Source organism: Gymnoscopelus microlampas (genome assembly GCF_963454915.1).
Source record: "Gymnoscopelus microlampas genome assembly, chromosome: 14".
Taxonomy (NCBI): Eukaryota; Metazoa; Chordata; class Actinopteri; order Myctophiformes; family Myctophidae; genus Gymnoscopelus; species Gymnoscopelus microlampas.
The window spans coordinates 8,373,382-8,385,081 of record NC_139951.1 but is presented as its reverse complement, the minus strand read 5'-3'; the positions used below and the strand labels follow the sequence as shown (position 1 = coordinate 8,385,081).

The 11,700-nt window shown below is 40.8% G+C and overlaps 1 protein-coding gene across 1 annotated transcript; it reads right to left on the bottom strand.

Moving 5' to 3' along the window:
- Positions 1-989: 989 nt before the first annotated feature.
- Positions 990-11,338, bottom strand: LOC311059533 (caspase recruitment domain-containing protein 8-like; the record flags this gene model as incomplete). Its single annotated transcript, XM_084077545.1, has 9 exons — positions 990-1,702; positions 1,800-2,054; positions 2,974-3,015; positions 6,738-6,785; positions 8,351-8,501; positions 8,632-8,742; positions 9,024-9,277; positions 10,631-10,845; positions 11,271-11,338. The coding sequence occupies 9 exons, from the start codon at positions 11,336-11,338 to the stop codon at positions 1,689-1,691; spliced, it is 1,158 nt and encodes a 385-aa protein (XP_083933671.1). The 3' UTR covers positions 990-1,688.
- Between the last annotated feature and the right edge of the window lie 362 nt (positions 11,339-11,700).

Here is an 11,700-nt window from a genome sequence, read left to right as displayed (position 1 = left end):
TCCCCATAACTCATCACGTTATAGACCTGTAAGGGTCCATTTGGTTTCTAATTATCAGTCATTTAGCTGGGGACCCTCTGGAACTCCCTCAAGGACCCCTTAGGCTCCCCGGACACTACTTTGAGAACCACTGTCCTATAGCACCCTGCCTACTGGGATATGCCTACTACTAATATTTTCTCCGACTTGAGGTATAGTGCAGACTTTTGGCTACAGAAAGAATAATTTTCAAGATAGAAAGGTCATCTTGGGCTTACATTAAAGCTTAGGGACATGGGAAGTTTTCTATATACAAGTGGGGCAGTGATACTCACAAAAAAGTGCTGGGAAATTACCATCTTTGTTGTTGTTTGTCAAGCGGACAGTATATTTGTCTGTGTTTCTGGGGATAATATAGGTCATATTTATAAATACAATGATAGCAAGCCCCAAAATGCTATTCTGCTACTTACCCTTATGTGTCAGGATAGTCCATGACAAATTTCAGACTACCATGTCTATTTTTGGAATTTTGGTGAATTAATATTTGCATTTACATAATTTCGCCAGAGCCATATACAAAAAAGGGGATTTTGAGGTAGGTGGGACATTTTGACAACTTTTTATCATAGCTCATCATTTTCAGCACATTTTTTCCAATAAGAAAAACCTGATTAGAAGTATATTTCCGGGGGGTGCATGATACCCCCCTGCACATACTAGACTACTACTGGGATATCTGACATCTGTTCTTACTAGTGCAAGAATAGCAGCCCTCCTCTCAACCAGACTGTTGAGAGGAGACTGTTGGAGAGTGTTCTGGGCTGATTCTTGCCTTTGCTGCCGTTAGATCAGTCATAGTCATACAGTACATATACAGTTGATCATTATTCACAGCCAACAGCAATTTGAACAACAAACATCATAAGTAAGCAATATCATCTTGTTAAATTACAAACACAGAAATGTACAGTAGGCTATACATAACATGAAAAGCACACAAGATTGCAGATGAGATCATTGTCAATATTATCTTTATGAAAAATGTCCTTGAATGTATTGCCTTTATCAGAATCAGCTCTATTGTCACATCACAGGTTTCCAGGTGTAAAACAGTGGGTGAAATTTGTTTGCAATGCTCCATCGTTTTTTGTTATTTCCATAACAAAAGAAAGGGAAGAAGAAGAAGGGGGAGCAAGGGATCAATCAATGAAAATGAACACATTATCTACATATTTACACATAGTACCTGATTAAGATATAAGGTGCGGTAAGACCTGAAGTAAGACACAACGGTGTGTGAGCATAGCAGCAGATGTATACTGTACAGGATATGCTGTGGATGTTAGTTAAGGTGCGAGAAAAACAAAAGTCAGAGCGTTGTACATGGGATTACGGTGCAAAGTGTCAGCGCGTGTCAACTGCATAATCCACATAAAGCAAACTGACACTGGCATAATCCGTAGGCAGGTCCATGAGTCCAAGTCATTGTCCCTGGTATAATCCATAGGTAGGTCCAAGACGAAGAGCAAAAGTCTAAGACCAGCCTGACGACAGGCAGTGATCATGCCTTGTTCAGTAGTCTTTATGTTGCTGTTTAGTACACTACTGTTTATGCTGACTGTTTACGTCTGTGCGTGTCTTTGTTGAAATCATGAGACATCTCAGGGGACTAGTTGTTCTTTCCTCATTTGTGAGGTGCATGATAATCAGCTGGGATGTTCTGAAATTTGAAAAGAAACAAAAAGAAAAAGCATGTCAGAGAGAACTCCAACAGAATGGACTAAAAGAGGGATTTGAGGATTGATGTTGGCTCTTACCCAGATCTTCGACAAGACACCAGTCATGCTTCTGCAGAGCATCGTAGCATTCTGACATTGCTCTGTTTCCTTTTGGACAGGTAACATCAAGCAACATTCTCATTTGCTCCTGCCTGGGTTTTGCTTCCCTGATTGTGTTATACATCTCAAATGTGAGAATGCGTTTGTCACGCAGGTCATCTGCTATAGGCATTACAGCTGTGACACGCTGAATTAGGGCAGCCATGTTGTCCTTCACAAAGTTAGCTTTCATGCCTGTAAAAAATAATAACTTTTATGTTACTTAACTTTCTTATACTTATACAAGTAGTAGTGCACTGAACTTAAATTAAAAAATGTAATGTCACTGATGGCTGACAAAAATAAATAAATTACAATCACATCAAACATTATCTATTTCATTGTGCATTTCAGTGTTCTGTAGTTGATTGTAGAGTCAAATATCCAGGTCAGACACAATTAAAGGTCTTACCTGGTAGACGCCGTGTTTAGTACACAACTGTTTATATTTACGGTTTACTGTTTATGTGCGTTTCTGTGTTGAAATCAATGAGACATCTCAGTGGACTAGTTGTTGTCTCTTCACCTGTGAGGTGCATGATAATCAGCTGGGATGTTCTGAAATTTGAAAAGAAACACAAAGAAAAAGCATGTCAGAGAGAACTCCAACAGCATGGACTAAAAGAGGGATTTGAAGATGGATGTTGGCTCTTACCCAGATCTTCGACAAGCCACCGCTCATGCTCATGCAGAGCATCGTAGAATTCTGACATTGCTCTTTTTCCTTTTGGACAGGTAACATCAAGCAGCATTCTCATTTGCTCCTGCCTGGGTTTTGCTTCCCTGATTGTGTTATACATCTCAAATGTGACAATGCCTTTGTCACGCAGGTCATCTGCTATAGGCATTACAGCTGTGACGCTCTGAATTAGGGCCCTCATGTTGTGCTTCACAAAGTTTGCTTTCATGCCTGTAAAAAAAAAACAAGAACTTTTGTTACTTACACAAGTCTGACATCAGAAAAGAAGACGTGCACTGAAGTAAAAGTTTAATGGCAGTGTGACTGAGACAAAAAGGATGTCAAACATGAGCTCATTGTCATTTTCATTATACTGAAGATCTTGTTTTGATTTCAGGGTCAAATATACAGGTCAGAGAGAAGTAAAGGTCTTACCTGTTGTCTGGGTAATCTGAGGTTCTTCCACACCCGAGGCATCTAAGAGGAAAACATATTGTGATATTTGTCCAGTTGATGATACGGTTGTGTTCATCTATAGCTGTGTTCCCTATCACTAGCAGCTGTGTGATTAGTAGCCCTGAATCAGAACCCCTGAGGTGGGGTCTCAAAAACTCTTATCATTTTGTAGGGATGAACGCTCCAAAAATGCCTAAACGGATAAATATCCCTTTTATAATTAGTTAGGGACAGGTCGATTTTTAAAGACTGCACTTAGTTGGTAAAGTCCAGATGACACAAATATGAGGTTTGTGGAATTTATATTTATGCAGTATTATTAGGGCCCGAGCACTGCACAGTGCAAAGTCCTATTGAAACTGCAATGATTATTATTAGGGCCCGAACACTGCACAGTGCGAAGCCCTATTGAAATTGCGAAGATTATTATTATTCTTTGCAATAATGAAGCGCACGAGGCACCAAACATATGCTAAACGAAACAAGCTTCATTTTGTTGTGATCACGTGATTTCTGGGTGTACTCTGCATCATCATCATCATAATCATTCACTGGCTGCCCTATATCGAGCGCCCGTAACCCCCGAAAACACCACATAACGAGAATCTCGTCATTGGCGGTCTGAGCCTTGGAGTGAAATAGTGAGAAATCTCGTCATTGGCAGCCAATGACTTAATGGTCTCAAAAAGGGGCGCGGCCAACGTTGAAGCCCCACAATACAGTTTCATGTATGAAAACTGTATTGGTGTTACTTAGCCATGCCCCCTCTTCTGATTGGTTGACGTACAGAGTCAACTCACTGGAGTCGACTCACTTTAATTGTCTCCGCCAGGCCGAAAGGCATGGCGAGAGAGTATGTTTTCCACCCCGTCCATCCGTGTGTGTGTCCGTCCGTCTGTGACCAGCTAATCTCTGCCACCGTTGGCTTGATCACAGCACCACTGTGCACACACACTCCCTGGATGCCAATTCAGAACCTTTGGCCCAAATTTTTCTCATGGGCCTTTTATAGCGCCACCAGGAGGCCGATTTGTGCAAAACATATTTTTTGACAGTACTCCTACAGATTTTGTCCAAAAATCACGCAAATCGGTACACAGTATCTCTATAGTCATTAAACGAAACAAGTCTTTCAGATTTATCATATTCCATCCTGATTGGCTAAAAATGTCTTCCAAAGTTTGCAGGAGTGCTCCGTTTTGAACAAAATGCCTCAAATCATGAACACAGCATGCAATTTCCGTGAAATTTTGCACGCACATTCCCATTAGGCCAAGGAAGAACTACCATTTGAATTTTTTCAAATCAGCCTCATGGTGGCGCTATAACATGCCGATTCATGTTTTTACCTATAATTGCACTGATCTGTGTAAAACTTTGTATGCACACTCCCTAGAGGTCAAGGAAAAACCTTTGCCCTGCATTTTTCACATCTGCCTTTTATAGCACCACCAGGAGGCCGACTTATGTAAAACAATTTTTTTTATACGTCTCCTTCCTCTATAGTCATGTGATCACGACGGATGTGTTTGATTTTTCATATTCCATACTGATTGGCTCAGATTGACATCTAAAGTTTGCATTATTGGCTTGTTTTGAACAAAATTCCGCAAATCATGAACGCACCGTCCAATTGTGCTCAAACTTTGCACGCACATTCACACTATGTTGAGGAACAAATGCCACCCTTTTAACATTGGCCTGTTATAGCGCCACCAACAGGTCTAATTTAGCGAAACACATGTTTTTAACAAAATGCCTCAAATCATGAATGCAGGCAGTGTCCGATTGTCGTGCAAGGCCTAAGAAGAAATGGCATCCTTTTCACGTTGGCCTATTATAGCGCCACCAGGAGGCCACAATAGCCTACCTGACCTGGCGGAGACCTGTGCTCCGAGGAGCACTTTTTCTAGTTTATATTTTTCATTTTTCCAAAAAAATATTACAAATAAATTAAAAAAAGTCATTGAAAAATCTCCTCACGTATTAGAAGGACAATATCAGTCACCAGAACCAAGGACAGGTGTTTCCGATTAATCTCACATGGTTAAAATGGAGTTTGAAGTTACAATGGGTTTGTATAGGAAGGGTAAAATGATAAAGATAAAATGACTATCAAATATCTAAATACTGAATGAAGCAACTTAAAAACTGCCCGGGGTGCTTCCAAAAGCCTGAGTAGACGATACAATGACCCAACGTTTTTTTTAAAAAGTGAATTATCCTTTTATGCACAACTTCGACAGGCGTTAGGCATATCGGAGATGCATTATCCCAATTTCCAACACAGAGATATCCTCTTTTAAGTGTGTTTTTGTTGCTCATAGAATTATGCTCATAGGTAGGTTACAATGACCAATTTATACCTGGATATTCATAATCATTTGAAGTAATTCTGTTCATGTGATTAATTTGGAGATATATGGACAGTTGTGTATAAATGCCAGCCCATCTCCACAAGTAAAACCAGAATCATCAGGCCATACTTGATAGCCAAACTGTTCAAAAGTTATGGCAAAAGATACCAATCAGAAAAGGGGGCACTAAGTAACACCAAGTAAGAACAAGGACTTGGCTACGACAAGCAGGTCAAAAGTTATGGCAAAATATAGGAGTTTACAAATATTGACCAATCAGAAATGTCTATATGGCAATCTGCTCAAAGGTTACAGAAAAAAGGAGAAACATGACCTTGTAGATCGGCTACTTTCACTTCCTGTTTGGCGGTGAAACAAGGAAGTTTGACGCTTCGCCACGGTCACGCCTTTTTTTGAAAACTCACGCTTTTGATAAATCGTTAAGATCTCTTGTGTATGCTGAGTTTGAGGTGATACTGACCAGTGGCGTCGTTAGGGGTGGGCTTCGGTGGCTATAGCCACCAATGTTTTATCCAAAGCCACCAATAAAAAAAATAAAAAAATAAAAAAAATAAAAGTTTTTTTTTTTTTTTTAAATGATATATCTATCACCCTAACCTAACCCTACCCCTAACCCTAAAACCGAAATAAAGTAACAAAAAACGGGGGGAAAAGCACCCGAATACGCAAAATCCGCGGAAAAAAACGCGCGCGCACGGGCACATGCACGCGCGCGCAGCCCGTTGCCTGCGGGGCTAAGCCCCCGACCTAGTAGAGACCTAGCGACGCGTCTGATACTGACCATCCTCCTAAGAGGTGTTCGTTAAAGTACGACCTGTGAAAATGGCAAAAAAAAAACGCTAAAACGCCACAATAAATTCAAAATGGCTGACTTTCTACTGGGTTTAGGTCATGGCTCCAAGAGACTTTTCTTGTAAGTCTGGACATGATACAGGTGTGTACCAATTTGCATACATGTGTGTGAAACCATATTGTGGGGCTTCAACGCTGAACGTTTGTAGGTGGCGCTTACAGTATCTCCCCCTTTCAATGAATGATTTATAATTTCTTCTTTGTTTGTCAGCTGTGCCTCATCCAGAGAAGACCATGGCTTCCACTCACATATATACTCTACAGGTAGGTTTACTGGCAAATAGCAACTCAAAAGAAGGTGTCTTGTTAGGCCATTTCAGGAGGGAAGCCCTTACTTTGCAGATAATCAAGGATGGGACCCACGTTCTTCACTTTACTGACTAAAGCGTCCCGATTTTCCATCAAGAAAACCTGTTTGTCTTTATGCAAATCAAAGGATAACATACTGTAAATCTTAAGATTGTTAAGTTGAAAGAAAGGAAAAACATATATATGAAGATAATGGGTGTGTACCTGAAACAGAATGGCTGATGGGCTTCATTATCGTTGGTTTGATTTGTCCTGTGGATGACATGAAGTGAAAGCCTTTACTGCAGGGTTTACACACATGATTAATATTATATTTAAATATTAATCTTAATAACATCCTCTAATTACACAACATTATTTTAGTCATCAGTCAAGTAGTAGCTGAATGCACAATTATGGATACAATGATAATACAGAATACTTAACGCAGATGTACAACTGTTGACTGAAACATGCAGGAGTCAACAACACTCATGTTTGCGTTCATTAGTTGCAAACAGATGTGTACAGCTCACCGTTCACCAAAAATTCAATGAAAGCTTTTTTAATGCGTTCATGAGCATGGGTATGGGAGGGGCAAAAAAGCAAAGTTTGTTGTTTACCCAGGGTGTCGGACTAAGTACGAAACTTGTTTCCAGCCGGACCCTGCATGGAAGCCTTGCTCAAGGGCTATTCAGCGGTGATTCATGATTGATGTGATGAATTGGGGAATCGAACTAGGGACCTTCCGGTATCAAGGCCGCCCCTCTAACCACTAGGCCACCGCTGCCACCACTGGGCTGAGCACATGTTAAGACTGAAGGATATGTCACTGTAGTGTTAAGAGTGTACTTTTACCCATCAGTCACACATAGTCAAATATGCTTGAAAATACAAAAATAAACCATAAATATAAAATCTATCATAAAATCACTTTTTTATGTCATTTATAAATGTAAATAAATGAACCATTAAATCAAGGTAAAGTCAGTTGGGTCTAAAGTCAAATTGTGTTTTTATCAATGTCTAAAAGTTGAGTTGTGAGAGTAGATTGGAGATGGAGTGCATATGACACATGAAAATGCAATGCGTGACACCGGCATGCACTTCATTTAATGTGTAGAGCAAGTTCAGTCAGGAAACTCAGTGCAGGTTCTGGTGGCTGACCATTGGTCTGTCACATCTTCACGCTTCTATTCTCAACCAATCACATACACACTTCACTTATACAGCAACCCATTTAAAAGGTTAACTTTTCATTAGCTTTGTTGCTGCCTTATCTCATGCTGCTGCTGCCCTTCTAGAAACTGCTGCTCACACTCCATACACATTATCATAATAGTGAGACAGTTCTGGAGTTTTACAGTGGAAACACTCACAGACAGAGATTTAGTGCATTTAACGGTAAATATGGGGGGATTCAGAAGGCCACGATTGGTAGGGGAAAAGCAACTTACTCCCCCAGAGTACAGTATCTAAAAGAGGATTCATTCATCGCCAAACCAAATGTGTGTATTTCACATTTCATATTGTTTAAATTATCGTTATACACATCTCTGACTTTTATAGGTAGATATTTAAATGTTGCAGCATCAATGTTTTCATCCTCTTACTCAAAGGACTAAGCTGTCTCCTGCACATTAAGAGGAGCTCCATGTATTCAAATACAATTACCGGTAATTGTGGAATCAGGATCTGAGACACTGACCATGAGACTGAACGGCTAACTGATCACTGTGTGCTGTTCAGTAGATGCTCCTAGTAAACAGGCGAAAACCCAGACACAATTACAGCTATGTGCAAATGTACTTAATGTAGCTTAAGAAACATAATTGTACCTTTAACTCTGAGCTTGTGTCCATTCCACACCGGCTCACGCTCACCCTCAGGTCCTCGTAGCTCCAATGAGAAGTATTCTGTCTTCAAATCCATGAACACCTCAAATGTTGGCTGGTAATTCTTCCCAAAGTCCAGATAATAAAGCCCAGCCTGAAGACACACATACATTTATTACTATTGCATTGGATTACTGTAGTAGTGGCAGTCATTTTACAGTAGTATTAGTAATAGTAGCAGTAGTAGCAGAAGTAGTAGGACTAGACCAACAAGTGTGTGATACCTTTGGTTGTGCTTCATGTGGAAGACAGTGCAGACTGTACGATGTGTGTGCGGTGAGTGAACATGTAGGTGTATTCATGATCCGTACATCCTGTTGATATTGTTTTTCCACCTACAATGACACACACTTTACCACATGGTTCCATCATAATGCCTGGTATAGACTAACTAGTCTGCAGACCATTATTTGTCACTGTTGATGGACAGTCTATTTTGACATGGCTCTTTAGTACAAGTTATGGACTTTGGCCTGATATTGGCTGTCAATGTGCCCAAATCTACAGACTAGCATCTCTTCAGAATCACAATCCATGTTACGTTGAAGTACAATACGTATGAAGATAATCAAACTTTAAGGGATGAGGCTACTTAGCATTAGATAACACATTTTACCTCTTCGGGATGCACATTTCTCGGCAGCAGGAATACATTCATCTCATATCTTTCGCTTGGCGGTCGAAGGAACAGCAGAACTTGACCAATAATTTGTTTAGGTTTAGGGTTTATGAGGTCGAGAATCCACGTCCACGTCAGCCCAAAGAGAGACAGGTGGGTCACATTTACAATCACGTGAGTCTGGGTCACTTTCAGAGGTTTTAAGAGGTGTATCCCCTCATCTGTGATGTTGGCCACACAAAGGTCATCACCTGTGAAAAGTTTTACACATTATACAGATATTTTACATAAAACATTTTGTTGTGAGGAGGATGTGAAAAGCAGACACAACACTTCCCAATGTGTTCTGTGTGCTGAGAGCTCGCCCACAGTACATAGTTTTACATTAGCTGGCTGTGTGTTACGACTCTCTACATCTACATAGTTTTACATTTCGACTCACCTCTACATCTACATAGTTTTACATTACGACTCACCTCTACATCTACATAGTTTTACATTACGACTCACCTCTACATCTATATAGTTTACATTACGACTCACCTCTACATCTACATAGTTTTACATTAGCTGGCTGTGTGTTACGACTCAGCCATCCTCACCTCTTCATCTACATTTGGCGCTCACTCCGCGCTCATCAGCCGGTGTTGACAGCTCCACCTGCCTCTCATCTACGATCATCATCACACCTGCCCCTCGTCTCTAATCACCTCCACGCTCCACAACAACCTGGTCTGCACACCAACCAGGCCTTATCCAATCTTTACGTATGGTAAAGTTCAGCTACTCTACACTTAGCTTTCTAGTGTTGTAGCTAGGGGTGTGCCTAATGCACTAATTTCACGAAACGATACGATACGATATTTGGCTCACAACTTCGATACGATTTCGATACGATACGATACGCACTTTTTTTATTATGAAAATATATGGAGGAGAAAAAAAGAAAATGCAAACAAATAATTCTGTTTTTGCATTATTCAGACATGCAAACTTGTAGCTTTTCAGCTACAATAGCCGTTTTGAATCCAAATAGTATGACGCCTGACCCAAAAAAAAAACATGTTGTCACTCTTTTCACTTCGGGGCCGTTTGCATGCCTGATTAGTATGATTGTAAAAAAAAAAAACATTTTTTTTTTTTTTTTTTTTTTTTCAAAAACGATATTTTTTTTTTTCAAAACGATACATATCGTCGCGAAAACGTATCGCGATATATCGCGGGACGATATATCGGCACACCCCTAGTTGTAGCGCTTCCAGCCTGCTTAACCTTTATGCAGTTGCAGTGCGCTTGCTTCATGTGTTTATCATCGTGATAATTATGGCTGACTCAGCTTCTGCTCTCCACTACAGTACACTGGATCAGAGCTGAGCCGTGGCAGCCAGCGGAGCCACGCCCCTCATCTATCCTTTGTTTTTCACCATTTGGTCAACAGACTCACCATTGTGACCTTTAACCTTCGATCCGCCTCTTCCTTGCTGTGTGTCAGACACACTAAGTTTCATTCTCAGTACACAGAAGGCAGAAGGTGTTGTATTTCAACAGATTTGTTATACAGAGTGACTTTGAACAAGAAACTTGAAAGTGATTGGATGCCTCACCAGGTGTGACATCACAGTGTGGCAAGTGTAGCTGGCAGACACACTGGTGAGGACACTGAATGTCAAACAGAGGACCTGCAGGAGTCCCTCTTGTTGACTGGAGCTGGTCCTCATCCCACTGAACAGTCCTGTAGAGGACTTCTCCTTCCCCTGTCGTTCCAAACGCCAACCCTGTCTTTTTGCACTGGAACAGCCCCGCCTCTGGGAACGTGAACCTGTGACACAAAACAAGCATTTATTTGTATTAAGATATATTATGTTTGGGGCCTTTCTGCCTTTATTTAGTTAGTACAGTGGACAAGAACAGGGAGAGAGTCGTGGAATTAATTACATGCAGCAAATCCGCCTTCTGGCTCGGGAATTGAACCCGGGACACCATGTCAGGAATCAAAGTATGTGTGGTACGTGCCTTAACCACTTGACAACCGGCACCCCCAAAACCAACATTGATATCATCTATTGACTTCATGAGGTGTCATGTTGCCACATGTCGTATCCAGTTCATTTACCATCACAGTGGTTGGTTGAATAGAAACAACATGTTAGTGGAAACAGGAAGACTCAGCTGTGGTGAATGATCAGCTGATGTTCTCAAAGACACAACTTCTACATGTGGAGGAAGCTGTTGAGGATGACCTACCTGTATTCATTGGTTGTGTGTTCTGTGTGCACGATGGGGGAAAAACTGGTCTGAAAGATAAAAAGCATGCAGGAAACAAACAATCAGTAACTTTCCTGATGTTCAGTCAGTGTCATTATTCTGTATGGAGCTGGTTTTACTCACAATGTCCATGGAATAATCAACCTCTTTCAAAGTGTTAGGATTAGTTAAGTGTGCCTGCCATGTAATGGCAAAACAATTATAGTATTCCGCCATACTTATTAAGTGTGCCTGCCATGTAATGGCAAAACACTTATTGAGATCCGCCATACTTAATGTTATTTATTTCACGCACCAAAAGTTTGTTGCTCCGTAACTACCGCACGGTTTACACTACCGGCGCAATATATACATCAAAACGTGCGGCTTGGCCGGGAATCGTGTGCTCGGAGGTTTCTCGCCGTTACGC